We start from the raw sequence: 16,443 nt of genomic DNA on the forward strand, positions 1-16,443 counted from the left end.
ACTGTCTAGGTAAGCGTAAGCCCTGTCTAAGCCTGGGGTGCGGAAGTGACATCAGCAGATGCGGTGGACAGACAGATCCAATTAAAAAAAATAAACAATCTCTAGCTTAAACGGACAGATTTTTATGCAGATATTATTATGCCAATTAGATTTCCACCGGGGCGCAGACATCGACTCTAGGGGGTTTTAAACAAAGGAAATACCCAAATAAAATAGCAAAAGCCTGCTAAATAGGCCAAGCTTAAAAATATAAATGAAATACCCTAAATAAACTAGTAAATTGAATAAATAAAACAAATTAAATATCTCAGGTCTTGACAATATGGGCAACCTTTTCCCCCTTCACATCCACAATGTACATAAATGAAGGGTATACAGATGACTGTTGTTTTTTTCCTCCCTCTATGGTCTTTCATTCAGTTTCTTCTTCACGTCAGCAAAGAACGACTGACTCAATGTTTCAGAAACTCACTTTATATAGTCTGGGTGCTATCACTCTTTTACGCTGTCGCGTCCTCCTCTCTCACAGCAAGTAGGCTATTTTACCCCACATCACATAAGTGGCTTGTTTTAATAAAGCAAATTTGCCTTTGTCACAAAATTACACATTTGATTTGATGAAAAGGGACCCCCCCTGACAGTCATTCAGCCCTAAGATAACATTTAAAATGTATGAAATGTTGTTTAGGAACTAAACTCTTCAAATATAATTTGGGATCCGGTCAGTATTTCACATTTTCACAAAGATCCGAGGCCCGTGGCCACCGAGCGGGATCCGAGGATTAACTACAAAATGTGACTGGGTCGGATCTCGGGTAATCAAGTTCAGGTAGATCTATGAAGACCTCAGGTTCAATGTCAAACTATGAGACTAGACTGCCTCCCAGTGGCATGTTCCTGGAAATGAACCTTAACTTTTGGAGAGAGGGTGCTGCTGGAATGGAACAGTCAGAATGAGTATTCAAGAGGATACAAAGAACATAAGTTCTATATAGTACAGTACCATAACAAAGACTAGAAAAACAGAATGAGCCTACTTTAATATCCATGGGAAAAATCAAGTGGTTTTGATTATTCAAGGATGGGCGTGCTTGGCACAGCAGCACGTAGGCCTATAGTAAAAAAAGGAAAGGATGGTTATGTATGTGTATGATAATATCTTACCGAAGAGAGTGAGTTTGAGGATCCTACTGCACTGGATGGCGAAAGACAGGTCCGAGCTGTCGAAAATAGTAATGAGGTCATCGTCTACAGGAAGAGAAGAGAGCAGGGAACATCATTCAGAACCCAAATCAGAATGAGGCCACGTTCCAATAGTTTTACAATGAATCCTTATTTCCTAAGATAATGACTATTCTGAAATGACTGAATTGGTGAAAGCTGTGAGGTAGAAACCCTCACATTAACCTATTCTCTTACGTCCAATAATAACTCAAAACAAGTGGAGGATGCATTCTCAAGTGTATGGAAGAGAACATCTGTTTCCATTACCAGCAGGGAGCAGCTAAATGTTGATGGGTCAGATGGCATCTAGCTAGGCAACGGGGGTTCAGAACGTACCGTAAACTTATTTCACAGCTATCTTAAAATGTTGCGGATGGAGCCATCCAAATTGGTACCTTTTGTATGGTTCTATCGGTTTACACGTTGTCAAGGAGGGCTGTCATGTGTGTTGCTAAGCAGAGGATCACTGGATTGCGCCCAGTATGGGGCAGTCGGACAGTGGAGGAAGCTAAGTAGTTAGCAGCACACTGACTACCAGTATTGTGATAATCCATCTTATTCCAGTGCTAGTCCAGAACGGCCCAGTCCCCTTCCATGCTTACCCTCGTCCTTGTATTTGATGGTGACCTCGTCGTTGCTCTGCAGCTTGCCCCTGAAGACGCGCTGCATCATCAGCACCAGCTCGTCATAGGTGATGTCCTCATTGTGGATGGGGATGCGTCTGATGTCATCGCCCAGCTGGGCCTTGATGATCAGCTTGCCGCTCAGGTCCAGCTGTCCGTTCATGGTACAGTCTACTGCTTCCACCGCTGGAGGGGACATCACAAAAGGAAGGAGATGGAACATACATTACACAGGAATCATGTAGGTTTGATTATGGTGCCAACCTGTTACCATATGACCATTAAAGGGGAAATCTGCAGTTGCTACATACATTTTTTACATAAATTAAAGCTGGAATCATTCATGGTGAAAATGCAATGTCAATTTGCAATATTACAACAAAGAATTTAGTGCAAACAGCACACGTTTCCCCCCCCCCCATGTCCTATAGATCAAGGGTTCCCAAACTTTTTCCCTCTGGGGGCCCCAACCAGCATTGGGGAACATCCCGCACCACATCTATTTCTATAGGAACAAGCACTGTTCATGACACGAACTGTTCACACCCCTCTTGTTGGTGGAGAGAATTGTGCTGGTTTAAAGCTCATTTCCTGCAATTCTACATATTTCGTCATGCGGTGCAATGAAAATGATGCGATTTTAAAGCAAATTTTCTTGCAATTCTATACATTTTGCCATGTCTAATGTGTATTCGTGTGATATTTGAGTGACTTAAATTACAACAATATCTATGGGCTAAAAAAACTAAATAAACGTTAGCTGATGTGCTAGTTGATTTAGACAAGTTACAAATAGCTCTCTAAGCTATGCAATGACTAACATGACAAGAGGAACTGATGATGCACTACCCAATTTCGAAATTTCACCTTGTGCAGAATGAGTCCCCCCCCACCCCAGTTTGGGAACCACTGCTATAGATGATTAGTGAGCCACAAACAACCATTGAAAAACAGATCAGCACCATCAGTTAAAACATCCTTCAGATACAGACAAAGTATTTGGACCATGGAAAAATGGTAGAATCATTCATCTAGCAACCCAATTGGATTCACTCATCTTTACATGACAGAATGCGCTACAGCTGGTCAGTGGTCACTGCCCTCTAGGAACCACTTTGCTATATAGTACACTGTTCTGCTTCAAAAGTAAAAAAAAAAATGCCAGGCTGAGCTGGCAGGCCGGTTCTTATGCATCCTCACAAAGAGACTTGGACCTACAGTGGGGAGAACAAGAATTTGATACACTGCCGATTTTGCAGGTTTTCCTACTTACAAAGCATGTAGAGGTCTGTATATAGGCCAAGTACTGTAACTTGAATTGAAAGAGTGAGTTTGTAGAATGTGTTGAGTGGATCATGATTCATAACACACAACTGGTTAATATTAGAGGTCAACCGATTAATCGGAATGGCCGATTAATTAGGGCCGATTTCAAGTTTTCATAACAATCGGTATTTTTGTACACCGATTTGGCCAATTTTTTATTTTTTTTGTACACCTTTATTTAACTAGGCAAGTCAGTTAAGAACAGATTCTTATTGTCAATGACGGCCTAGGAACGGTGGGTTAACTGCCTTGTTCAGGGGCAGAACGACAGATTTTTACCTTGTCAGCTCGGGGATTCGTTTTTGCAACCTTCCGGTTACTAGTCCAACGCTCTAACCACCTGCCTTATATTGCACTCCACGAGGAGCCAGGCTAACTACCTGTTACGTAAGAGCAGCAAGAAGCCAAGGTAAGTTGCTAGCTAGCATTACACTTAGAAAAAACAATCAATCTCACATAATCACTAGTTAACAACACATGGTTGATGATATTACTAGTTTATCTAGCGTGTCCTGCGTTGCATATAATCGATGTGGTGCCTGTTAATTTCGCATCGAATCACAGCCTACTTCGCCAAACGGGTGATGATTTAGCACTGTCGTTGCACCTAACCATAAACATCAATGCCTTTCTTTAAAATCAATACACAAGTATATATTTCTAAACGTGCATATTTAGTTAATATTGCCTGCTAACATGAATTTCTTAGAATTAGGGAAATTGTGTCACTTCTCTTGCGTTCCGTGCAAGCAGTCACGGTATATGCAGCAGTTTGGGCCGCCTGGCTCGTTGCGAACTGTGTTTAGTCCATTACTTCCTAACAAAGACCGTAATTAATTTGCCAGAATTGTACATAATTATGACATAACATTGAAGGTTGTACAATGTAACAGCAATATTTAGACTTAGGGAAGCCACCCATTCGATCAAATACGGAACGGTTCCGTATTTCACTGAAAGAATAAAAGTTTTGTTATTGAAATGATAGTTTCCAGATTCGACCATATTAATGACCAAAGGCTCGTATTTCTGTGTGTTATTATGTTATAATTAAGTCTATGATTTGATATTTGATAGAGCAGTCTGACTGAGCGATGGTAGGCAGCAGCAGGCTCGTAAGCATTCATTCAAACAGCACTTTCATGCGTTTGCCAGCAGCTCTTCACAATGCTTCAAGCATTGAGCTGTTTATGACTTCAAGCCCATCAACTCCCGAGATTAGGCTGGTGTAACCGATGTGAAATGGCTAGCTAGTTAGCAGGGTGTGCGTGTAACGGATGTGAAATGGCTAGCTAGTTAGCGGTGGTGCGAACTAGCAGCCTTTCAGTCGGTTACGTCACTTGCTCTGAAACCTAGAAGTAGTGGTTCCCCTTGCTCTGCAAGAGCCGCGGCTTTTGTGGAGCGATGGGTAACGACGCTTCGTGGGTGACTGTTGTTGATGTGTGCAGAGGATCACTGGTTGCTGCGGAAAAGGAGGAGGTCGAAAGAAGGAGGTGTGGCCACAGACCCAGAAAAGGTGAAGGCTATTGCAGGGATGACAGAGAAGGATCTCATGGAGGATAACACGGACGTGCCCTCCCAGGGGAAGATTCGGTCCTTTCTCGGAATGATAGTCTATTACCAGCAGTTCATTGAGGGGTGCTCCACCATCGCTAAGCCGCTGCATGGGCTGACAACTGGGACGAAGGCACCACGCCATGGGAAAGAGGAAAAGAAGAATACATAGGAAACTCACAGCAGCAGACTGGACTGGTGAGTGCAAACAGGCCTTTAGTCAGTTGAAACAAGCTCTCCTCGATCAGGTCATGCTAGCCCACCCTGATTTTAGTAGACCTTTCTTGCTGTCTGTAGACGCATCTAGTAATGGATTAGGTGCTGTCCTCTCCCAAGTGCCAGAGGATGGGTCTGCAGCCAGGCCCGTAGCATTCTCTAGCAATCTCTTACTTATGCACAGTCAAAGTATCCTGCCCATAGGTTAGAGTTTTTTGCTTTACGCTGGGCAGTCTGTGAGAAGTTTAGTCATTGGCTAAGGGGCAAGCCTTTTACTGTATGGACAGACAACAACCCATTAACATACATCCTGTCCAAGCCCAAATTGGACGCCTGTGAACAGAGATGGGTTGCTAAACTCGCTCCATTCGAGTTTGACATAAAGTACATCCCCGGTCCCAAAAATGTCATTGCTGATGCACTCAGACAGCCATTTGTGCAGCCGAGCGCTCTCCAACGCATCACAAGGGTTCCATACAAGGCCTTGCTGGAAGAAGCTGCGGGAGTACATGCTGAGAAGGTGCAAGATGTGTTCCGCTGGTCGAACCACCCATTCGACCTCGAAAGCTGCTCACCGTCAATTGAGGCAGATGCCTGTGAAATTGTCATGGACTGCCAAACTACCTCCTATCCTTCTCCTGGTTCGCGCCCGTGTCGTGGCGAGGGGACGGTCTAAAGTTAAACTGTTACATTGATGCTGTTGACCCGGATCACTGGTTGCTGCGGAAAAGGAGGAGGTCGAAAGGGGGGTGAGTGTAACGGATGTGAAATGGCTAGCTAGTTAGCGGTGGTGCGAGCTAGCAGCCTTTCAGTCGTTTACGTCACTTGCTCTGAAACCTAGAAGTAGTGGTTCCCCTTGCTCTGCAAGAGCCGCGGCTTTGTGGAGCGATGGGTAACGACGCTTCGTGGGTGACTGTTGTTGATGTGTGCAGAGGGTCCCTGGTTCGCGCCCGAGGTAGGGGCGAGGGGACGTACTAAAGTTATACTGTTACACGCGCTAATAGCGTTTCAATCGGTGACGTCATGCGGTCTGACACTTGGAGTAGTTGTTCCCCTTGCTCTGCAAGGGCGGCGGCTTTTGTGGAGCGATGGGTAACGATGCTTCGAGGGTGGCGGTTGTCGATGTGTTCCTGGTTCGAGCCCAGGTAGGGGCGAGGAGAGGGACGGAAGCTATACTGTTACACTGGCAATACTAAAGTGCCTATAAGAACATCCAATAGTCAAAGGTAAATGAAATACAAATGGTAGAGAGAGAAATAGTCCTATAATTCCTACAACCTAAAACTTCTTACCTGGGAATATTGAAGACTCATGTTAAAAAGGAACCACCAGCTTTCATATGTTCTCATGTTCTGAGCACAGAACTTAAACATTAGCTTTTTTACATGGCACATATTGCACTTTTACTTTCTTCTCCAACACTTTGTTTTTGCATTATTTAAACCAAATTGAACATGTTTCATTATTTATTTGAGGCTAAATTGATTTGATTTATCTATTATATTAAGTTAAAATAAGTGTTAATTCAGTATTGTTGTAATTGTCATTATTACAAATAAAACAACTTTTATTTATTTAGTATTATTATACATATATTCTTATTATTTATTTATTTTATTTTTAAATCGGCATCGTTTTTTTAGGTCCTCCAATAATCGGTATCTGCGTTGAAAAACTCATAATCGGTAGACCTCTAGTTAATATCATTAGAATGATATAAGCACTAGCTGAACTGATTAGTTTATGATGAACAATCCCTTCCCTATCCAGATAGGCCTTTTATCAACAAACAGTTACAATACATAGATTCAATCACGTCAAATGCAACTACTTTAGTTGATTTTGATTTGAACTTGGTCTGGCCTTTGGCTAGCAAACAAGCTAGCTAAATTAGCTACCAACAAAAGGTGTCTGTCTAGATAGTTCGCATAATATAGAAAGTAATGACACCCATCTCATTTTAACATAAGGCTTGGCTTGTACAGAAGTCATTCAATTAACTTGCTGACTAATGAAAGGGCGAGGTTCGGGATTACAGCTTGTCATTTTATTTGCAGTGATCCATGACGTGACAGCTAACGTTAGACGTACCTAACGTTACCTAGCGTGGTAATTTGACAGCTCGTTCGTTTGCTGTTATGCCAATAACTAACTCTAGCTCAAAATCTGTTGCACTGGCTATATTGTTAGCTAACATAACTAGATAATTTTATTGTTGCTAGAGGTGTCAAAACGAATGTAACTCGCTAACTAGCTAGTAAGAAAGCCAAGTTGGTTCATACATAGCCAATTTTCCTGTAACTGACAGGATGTAGAACCATGCCAAATACAGACCAACTCAAAACTCCAATTTATGGTTAGAATGTTGACTTCCTGCAAAATAATTCACAGTTTAGCGTTTTAACCGGCATCAGAGAATGAATGTTCGACTTAATTTAATACAAAAACCAATATAATTGCACCAATAAAATTATGTATACAATTTAAGAGAGGTCTTTGAGAAAATAAAACAAATGTGGCTTTAAAAACACAACAAACCCGATGCTAGCGTCAATCGTTAGGTAGAAATGCTAATTGTGATTGAGATTGTGATTCAGGTTGTCAATATTAGCAATATCGAAACAGACATCTATATGTATCCCACCTGTAACTGGACGACTTGATCCCACTGTTGTGTCGGTATTTCTCTCAGGACCTTGTCAGCCAAAATGTTTAACCAGGGCTGGCAAACACAGAATCCTAGCCTCACATGAGGAAGTCTGCCCGCCTGTCGACGTAAAACCTGTACGTGTCGTACAGTGGAACGCGCAGTAGTGACTCAACTATTTGACGTATTTTTTTCTGCATAGGAACAGTGGTGGAAAAAGTACCCAAATCTCATACTTGAGTAAAGTAAAGATACCTTAATAGAAAATGACTTAAGTGAAAGTCACCCAGTAAAATACTACTTGAGTAAAAGGCTAAAGAATTTGGTTTGAATTATACATAAGTATCAAAAGTAAATGTAATTGCTAAAATATACTTAAAATATAAAATATAAGAAATCAAAAGTAAAAGTACAAGTGTAAATCATTTCAAATTCCTTATATTAAGCAATCCAGACAGCATTGTCTTATTTTAATTTACGGATAGCCAGGGGCACGCTCCAACACTCAGACATCATTTACAAACAAAGCATGTGTTTAGTGAGTCCGTCAGATCAGAGGCAGTAGGGATGACCAGGGATGTTCTCTTAATAAGTGTGAATTTGCTAATTTTCCTGTCCAGCTAAGCATTACAATGTAAAGAGTACTTTTGGGTGTCAAGGAAAATGTATGGTGTAAAAAGTAAATACTTTTCTTTAGGAATGTAGTGAAGTAAAACTACTTAAGTAGTAATTTCAAGTATTTTTACTAAATTATTTTACACCACTGCATAGGAGCAGGTTGACAAATTGAGTTTTATATGAAATATGTGACTCTGTGTGATGTGGTTTCCTCTATACTGACTTTACAGGACGTGTTTTGCTTAATTTCAAAGGTTACTGTGACACATACGTGATTATGTGGTGAAAGCAACTGTGATGAAACAACTCATCAAGCACATCACAAGGTCTGTAAAAATCAAGATAACTAAAGACACAATCAAGACAACAAGGATTTAATTTCCCTTTTTATTGGTGGTAAAAACATAATCATATAAAGTGAGGGAGCAATGGGTAAGCATACAGGACATTTAAGAGATATATGAATGATGAGCACCAGGGTTGGGGTCAATTCCATTTCAAATCCAGTCAATTCAGGAAGTACACTGAAATTACAATTCTCTTCAATGCTTATCAATGATAATTTGGAATTTATATTTGGTTTACTTTCTGAATTGACTGGTATTGACCACAACCCTGATGAGCACTACAGTTTGGGCACATTACAGGGGCAAATCAAGACCCCTTGATAGCTGTCAAGACACAGACTAACCTGTCAGGCCAACTTAGCATACATTTTTGGGCCTTTGAAACACAGCATCCCATGTCTCTCAGTCTCAAGCTTTGGACAGTACTTGTGCGCATGCCTTACAGGGATTTCAATATTGACAGACTAGTCACCGGATGTCAATTTACTGAAACCGTCACAACAAACTAGTCCAGCCCTCATTCCTCCACTGTTAAGACAAAGAGTCAGTAGAGATCCTCCGTCATGCTGCAGTCTCACACAAGAGCTTGGTTCATATGTCTAAATGCTTCACAACAGCTGTAAATATAGCAGTCTCAGAAGGAGCTGCAGTCTCTATCGTTTATTCTCTGAGGCCAGATAAACAAAATAGAGAATTGCTTTTATTTTCATTTATTTGATTTAACTAGGCAAGTCAGTTAAGAACAAATTCTTATTTACAATGACGGCCTACCCCAGCCAAATCCTAACGACGCTGGGTCTGTAGTGACACCGCTAGCACTGAGATGCAGTGCCTTAGACCGCTGCGCCACTAATTGTTTGTGTATGTGAGAGAAAATGTATACACCTGAGTGTCTTTGAAATGGAGAGAGAGTATGCGTGTTTTGGCGAGAAAATGTGTGTTGGATAGACGATCTGGAAAGATATAATAGCCAGTGATTACATGAGGTAATAAATAAATAACAGAATATACTAATATATGCATCCTAAAGACAGAGAGAAAAACAAAAACACAGTTTTCCCCTAGCCTCAAAACCCACCAAACATCCTCATCACTTCTTCTTCTTCTCCTGTGTGGAGTCGAACCAGGCGTCCAGCAGCTTCTTACTGTAGTAGATCTGCCAGGCGTGCACCTGCACCGCCACCACCATCACCAGGTACATGACGGTGACCGCCGCCCAGCCGAAGATGAAGCGGTAAGCCTTGCCGTGGCGGTACAGCTGCTGAGCCTCGCCGAGCATCTCCATGGAGCCGTAGAAGAGTGGAGCGATGGAGAACAGGCCTGAGCTGATCATGGAGATCACCAGGTAGCTGATGTTGTTCTTGGGCAGCGACAGGCTGCCGGTGACCAGTGGAAAGAGACTGATCAGGTAGGGGTACTCCCATCTGTAGGGCTCAGCCACTTTATCACTTGACACCAGGTCGAGTTTGCTGGCGATCACCTGGGCCGCCACCAGAAGCCAGAGCAGCAGGTGGACGAAGTTGAGTTTCCGGATCTCAGACTTTAGCGAGGCGCTGGAGACACAGGGAAAAGGGGGAGAGGGAGAGGGAGTTGAGACAGTATGGTTAATGGATAACTATAAACAATATGGTAATAGACAGGCAGGCACACTCAGACAGACAGAAAGGCAAGCGCAGACAAACAGACAGGCAGACAAACAAGCGTACAGACAGACACAGACACAGACATACAGCCAGCCAGCAGACAGACATGACTGATTACCTCATCTGGTAGTGTGAGGCCACCTTCTCTCTGTGTTTGAAGTCACTCCCATCAGTACCTGCAGCTCGAGGGCCCACACGAGACGTCATGGTAACAACCTGCTTACCCAAATACCACGCAACAATAATTTGTCTTATTTGACTTGGTGTACATTTTCTAATTTATTTTGCCCACATCTGATTCATCAATAATGAGCATATGCGTTCTTTACATGCATTTAATCCATGACAATGACAAAGAGTTGATCCATGCAGACAGACACACTGATGTGATGATCAGTCTTCTATTTCTACACTTAAACAATTGAATATTAGAAGCTCCTCTATTATTTAAGTTGTTTTATCAACCGTAATATAACATCAATAGATATGAATAGTAGCTAGCTGCATATTTCTCTGCCTCTGGCAACTGGGAAAGCTTTGCTAACGTTCGCTATTTAACGTTAGCTAGCATAACTTTCACAAGCAGTTGGTCACGTTAGCTGGCTATGTTAAGCGGATTCATTCATTGTCCTCTTGGAAAGGAGGTTACCGAGATCACACTATAGCTGCATAAATGTCTTTGTATGCAAACGTTTCACCTATTTATTGGTTCATCCATATTTCACCTGCTAATAAATTGTAATGCTAACGTACGTTAGCAATCGCTAACTGGCTAGCCTACTGAAAATTACCTTGAATGCAGTAATTCACGATACAGTAGTTTAAAAATAACAATTAATTGAGGATTCTTACCGTTTGTTACTGAGATGCTGAATGAACGTAGTTAGGTAGCTACTACAGTATCTAAATATGCCTAAATGCCAAGATGAATAGAAGCTGGGTGAATAGATAGAAGCCGGCTGAATAGAGGACAAGACACATGCGTTGTGCGCACTGCGCACGCGCATCACATCAGTCGCAGCATCCCTTTTTCTCTCAACATCCTTCATGAGACTTTCGAGACTGGTCCATTGACTATTTTGGCTGCTTCGTTTTCCATCACGGAAACATAATTGTTGGTAAGACACCAAAAACGTTTCCTTTTGTGTTTTGCGGGAAAAAGAAAGCACCTCTTAAAACGACGAAATACAATAATACATTTCATTAAAATTAACATTCCGTTTTTCCACACCCTCAATTGGTACTCTATAGATGTGCCCAAAAAATGTGTGATAGAAGAAGCTATACAATGAATCCTATTTACCTTATTCATCTTTGTCTTGAACATATGATACCATTTAATAACCATGAGCGAGTCAACTTAGAGTATCTGTCTGTCTCTGGCAGCACAGAATGCTCATCTCTTCTCACTATGGCATATCAGTCAAGAGCAATATGATTAAGACAGAGCCAGAGGATATTTACTGGCCATCCGGGGCAAGTAAAATTACTTTATGGAAATTTGACTGGTGAACTGTACTAATCTGATGTGCACTTATCAGTGTCACACAATAAAATAATACATGTTTAGATATATGTTAAAAGAAGAATAACACATGACATTTTAGTTAAATCATCTTTATTTAAAAAACAACATCTACAGTATAACAGTAAAAAGATAAAAACTCAAGGTTTTGTTTGGTTATACTGTGTTTAGCACCATGGACTGAAATAAAGATAGAAAACAGAATTGATACCTGGAGTCAAGGGGGGGGGGGGGGGGGTAGAAGGGTAGGGATGGGTAGAAAGGAAGGGTAGACTAGAGGGGTTAGGTATAGGGATATATAGGTGGGTGAGAGGTGAGGGAGGGGGCATGCAGGAAGGCATTTTCATCCTTCCCCCTCTCTCTTTTGACATTCTATTCTTTGTCTATATTCTTTGTCTATAAGTCTCCTCACTAACTTGTAACCACAACCACCTCCTCCTGGTTTGTTTTGGGCATTATTCTCGCTGATTGACATCAAAGTATTTATTAACCTTCAATCTTAACCTCCACATACAGTACCTTTAACCCAATTACTTAAATTCTGTACTGCTGAACCCAGAGGGACTAGGCCTACACACCATTTCCCCCAGAGTAATTCATTCATTCAATTATCTTTTTCAAAATTATTCACAATTGATTATCAATTTCTATCCTACTTACATAACCGTATAGGCCATCTAAATGAGTGTCTAGCTGTTGGTCATACGTGTTTTATACCTCTGTCAGTATAGTGCTACTGCTTCATTCAGCTGACAACAGACACATACAGCAAGAAGGGGCTTTGTAATGAGAGCAGTGGTTTTCATATTTGTGGGCTTGTCAGTGTCTGTTGGAGCATTACTCTTACTCTTTACGTGCCACAAGAGGCATCGCTTTGAACCAATACACCCATAATGCATTATATTCCCATCCATTTCATGCAACAGAATCACCCCTATAAACATCACAGATGATGCTTGTCTGCAAAAGTAACAACAAAAAATAATCACACAAATAAAAAAAAGTAAAAAAACAAAGTTATGTAACAAACTCAAATGTGACATAAATGATAGCACCACTTTATGTGAATCTTGAACTGTCTCTATTGGTTTTCAATTGCCATTTTATAAGTACCGTAATACAAAGGTTCAGGTGCCAATATAGGTATTCAATTGATTTTCTTTAGTTTTCTTTTTAAAGTTATCCAATTTACATTCTTTGCCACAGTTTCGTTTATGGCAGCTGCCAGTTTGAATAGGAACATGTAGGGGCTGGGGAAAACACAATACTAAATATATACCTCAGATATCCCATTCTTTCTTGTACAGTCTCCAAATCAGTCTGTGCTGTACATTAAATCAAACCAATATATATCACCACATTTTACAATAAATGAACCCAGTTGCTGTAATGGAATATTTTAATGCAGTGTTGTTGTGACAACTTCTCAGACCAGTAGATAGATACAGCAATCTTTGTACCCCAACATACATTGTTATTAAAAACGGCATATATGTACCCTCACACAAGTACACTCCTCTCTCAGAATTTCCCTGGGACGGTCCGACATGTCCTCCCGTCACTGTCGATCTCAACAGCGTCAATCTCAGCAGATAGTTGATGTTTTTAAAACAACATATCAATTTAAAGAATTCTATAATCAATGTTTACATTTCTCCAACATTCTCTCTCTTTGTGACCATCTCTTCCTCTCTGAAGGTTGGTGTTCTTACATGGGGTACAACAAGTATCCAGAGAAGGAGGAGTGGACGTATTGGCCAGCGTATAGTCCTGCGGCCTGGTCCGAGGGTAGCTGGAGGTACACAGTGTCCCCGGGCTGTAGAGGTAACACTGCGCTCCCCGATGCCTGATCCAGGAAGCCCTTTTTATACTCATCATATGTGTACATCACAGGCTCATCGTTCCTCATCAGTGCAACCCAGACGTTGGCCCCTTTGCAGCTGATGTGGTAGGCAAAGTAGTAGATCCCGGGCATGTCGCAGGTGAACACGCCTGTCTGGGGGTTGTAGTTCTGACGGCCGTTGTACAGGATTTTGTCGAACACCACAGCCGTGCCCACAGGTGGGAAGGGCGTGGTCACCAGAGCCGTGAACGCGGGCATCTCCAGGCCGTTGGGGCTCATCACTTCTCCGCCGTTTCCTCCATATTTTCCCTTCTTGCCATAACCGTCAGTCTTGACTCCGTCCAGCCCAGGAGGAAAACCCATCTCAGGGAGGACTGCTCCCATGTCAGTGGGTCCGGGAGGGCCTGGGGGACCAGGTGGACCTGGCTGGCCTGGGTTTCCCGGTGGTCCTCCAGGACCTTCTTTACCTGGAGGTCCAAGAGGACCAGGGACACCTGGGTTTCCCTTACCATCAACGCCGGGAAGACCAGGAGGTCCGCTGTCACCTTTAGTTCCAGGAGCACCAGGAGGTCCGATCGGCCCACCTGCACCTCCCAGACCTGGAATGCCCTTAGGACCTTGGGGACCCTTCTCGCCTGGAAGTCCTCCCTCTCCCTTTGGCCCAGGTAGACCTGGAATACCAGTGGCGCCTGGTAACCCTTTGTGTCCGCCTTCCCCTTGGGGTCCTACAGGCCCGGTGGGACCCCTTGGCCCTGGCTCTCCTCCCTCTCCAGGGAAGCCATTCTGACCAGTCAGTCCAGTAGGACCAGGCTCCCCTTGCCCACCAGGCAACCCCTTATGACCTCCTTCTCCAGCCTCGCCTTTTGGCCCTGGTTGACCCAGACCTCCAGGGGGTCCCATAGGGCCAAGGGGACCAGCTTGTCCAATTGATCCAGGCTGTCCTAGCATACCAGGCAGTCCTCCATGGCCCTTGTCTCCCTTTGGTCCTGGGCCTCCGGGCATCCCACCCATCCCCTTATCTCCTTTGGGTCCTGGGAATCCTGGTTTTCCGAATCCAGGCAATCCAGGCTTCCCTGGAAAACCTGGAGGACCTGGGTGCCCTTTCCCACCGGGCATCCCTGGTTGTCCCGGCAGACCATTCTGGCCAGGTTTTCCCTGACCTGGCAGCCCTGGTGGACCGGGCTCTCCGCCCTCTCCTGCTGGTCCAGCCAGCCCCTGCTCTCCAGGGAGGCCTGGTTTCCCTGGTCCTCCTGGTGGCCCTGACATGCCATTCATTCCAGGCTTGCCCACACCAGGCATCCCTCCCTGTCCTGGAGGTCCAGGAGGTCCTGCTAGTCCTTTGTGGCCTGGCTGTCCTGGCTGTCCAATCCCCTTGTCACCCTTGGGTCCTGGTAATCCTGGTAGTCCCGACAGGCCCTTGTGTCCTGACTCTCCTCTGGTTCCTGGTTGTCCTGGCAACCCCCCAGCCCCTAGTTGTCCTATCCCTGGAAGACCTGGAGGACCAGGGGACCCCTGAGGCCCTGGCTGCCCCATCGGACCCTCCCTGCCGCTGGGGCCCAATTCTCCAGGTACTCCTGGCTCTCCCATGCTGCCTGGCTTGCCTGGAATTCCTGGGAGTCCTGGTTTTCCTACTCCAGGGAATCCTGGGGGACCAGCGTGGCCTGGTTTTCCTTCCCCTCCTGGCTGTCCTTCCCCGGGAGGTCCTGGAGGCCCAGAGGGTCCCTCAGGTCCGGGAGGCCCAGCTGGGCCCTGCTCTCCTGGCAGACCCCCAGGGAGACCTCCCACTGCCCCACTGGGGATGGTTTGACCTGTGGGGGATAAGATGTCCATTCAGTCTAAACATTCCAAGATGGCAGAGTGTGTGTGTCCTAACTCGAGTTAGGTTAAGGTAATAAACATTGAAGATTGACATAATCTTAATATAAGTAACATACTACTGGCCTACTTTTGACCAGAGCCACATGTCATTTGAGATTTCCCTTCGGTCTCACCTTTATCCTGTCCACTGTTGACTACTCCACCCTTGTGGGGGTTCGCCTTGCCCATGTGCATGGACATCTGTGGGATCTCTTTTCTGTACTGGGGGTACTGCATGTGGGGCATCTCTTTTCCCGGCCAATGTTGCTGAGGGTGCTGCTCCTTACCCCCTATGCCCATGTGGGACAGGTGTGGCGTGGGCTGATGCTGCTGCGGGTGCTGCTTGTGTCTGTAGTACGCCCCCGCGTGGACAAGAGGTAGTACTGCAAGCTGAAGCAGAGCCACTAGGAGAGGGAGGGGGGCGGAGAAGGGAGGTACAACCATGGCCTAGGGAAGTCACCAGAGGAGAAGTCTGTTAGATAATCAGTTAGTTGATCAATTGATCACAAAGTCAATCAGTTAATAAAGTGAATCTAATTCACAATGCAAACAATCAAACATTCAGACATGGCGATAAAATCCATAGGCCTATGACTGGTACTATGATTCATACCCTGGTAGACCTTTGCATTGCTCTGCCTTCACCTGCTGGACACTAACGTGTAATGCATCCAACATGCATTTTGCAGTTATAAACCACCACCAGCACGGTGGAAAAAGTACACAATTGTCACACTTGAGTAAAAGTAAAGAAGTATATGTTTAGTGAGTCAGCCAGAACATAGGCAGTAGGGATGACCACGTGTTCTCTTGATAAGTGTGAGTTTCACAATTTTCCTGTTCTGCTAAACATTCAAAATGTAACGAGTACTTTGGGTTGTCAGCGAAAATGAATGGAGTAAAAAGTACAATAGTAAAAGTACAATAGTAAAAGTAGAAGTTGTCAAAAATATAAATAGTAAATTAAAGTACAGATACCCCAAAAAACTACTGAAGTAGTACTTTCAAGTATTTTTACTT

The 16,443-nt window shown here is 43.7% G+C and overlaps 3 protein-coding genes across 5 annotated transcripts in view; all 3 read right to left on the reverse strand.

Annotated features, from left to right (window-relative positions):
• The window catches only part of LOC120058476 (protein TFG-like), a 33,439-nt gene extending 25,710 nt beyond the window's left edge, over positions 1-7,729 (reverse strand). For all 3 annotated transcript variants that reach the window (XM_039007166.1, XM_039007164.1, XM_039007163.1), the window contains exons 1-3: positions 7,588-7,729; positions 1,827-2,033; positions 1,165-1,248 (exon numbers count right to left, since the gene is read on the reverse strand). In XM_039007166.1, the coding sequence (XP_038863094.1) occupies positions 1,165-1,248; positions 1,827-2,010 (268 nt within the window). In that variant the 5' untranslated portion in view covers positions 2,011-2,033; positions 7,588-7,729. The remainder of the gene's footprint in view (positions 1-1,164; positions 1,249-1,826; positions 2,034-7,587) is intronic.
• An 858-nt stretch (positions 7,730-8,587) lies between these two features.
• On the reverse strand, positions 8,588-11,158 carry LOC120057981 (protein jagunal homolog 1-A-like). Its single transcript, XM_039006467.1, has 3 exons — positions 11,051-11,158; positions 10,317-10,414; positions 8,588-10,108 (listed from the first exon to the last, which is right to left on the reverse strand). Exons 2-3 carry the CDS (start codon positions 10,403-10,405, stop codon positions 9,646-9,648), a joined length of 552 nt encoding a protein of 183 aa, XP_038862395.1. The 5' UTR covers positions 10,406-10,414; positions 11,051-11,158; the 3' UTR covers positions 8,588-9,645.
• Positions 11,159-13,431: 2,273 nt separating this feature from the next.
• Positions 13,432-15,867, reverse strand: LOC120058110 (collagen alpha-1(VIII) chain-like). The gene is made up of 2 exons (XM_039006586.1): positions 15,588-15,867; positions 13,432-15,374 (listed from the first exon to the last, which is right to left on the reverse strand). The coding sequence occupies exons 1-2, from the start codon at positions 15,865-15,867 to the stop codon at positions 13,432-13,434; spliced, it is 2,223 nt and encodes a 740-aa protein (XP_038862514.1).
• Between the last annotated feature and the right edge of the window lie 576 nt (positions 15,868-16,443).

The sequence above is a fragment of the Salvelinus namaycush genome, chromosome 13 (genome assembly GCF_016432855.1).
Source record: "Salvelinus namaycush isolate Seneca chromosome 13, SaNama_1.0, whole genome shotgun sequence".
In the NCBI taxonomy this organism is placed as follows: domain Eukaryota; kingdom Metazoa; phylum Chordata; class Actinopteri; order Salmoniformes; family Salmonidae; genus Salvelinus; species Salvelinus namaycush.

Coding starts and splice junctions, on each gene's coding strand:
- LOC120057981 (XM_039006467.1), bottom strand. CDS start 10,405: ATGACGTCTCGTGTGGGCCCTCGAGCTGCAGGTACTGATGGGAGTGAC. Junction 10,109..10,316: donor GCCTCACACTACCAGATGAG/GTAATCAGTCAT, acceptor CTGTGTCTCCAG/CGCCTCGCTAAAGTCTGAGA.
- LOC120058110 (XM_039006586.1), bottom strand. CDS start 15,867: ATGGTTGTACCTCCCTTCTCCGCCCCCCTCCCTCTCCTAGTGGCTCTG. Junction 15,375..15,587: donor CAAGGCGAACCCCCACAAGG/GTGGAGTAGTCA, acceptor TATCCCCCACAG/GTCAAACCATCCCCAGTGGG.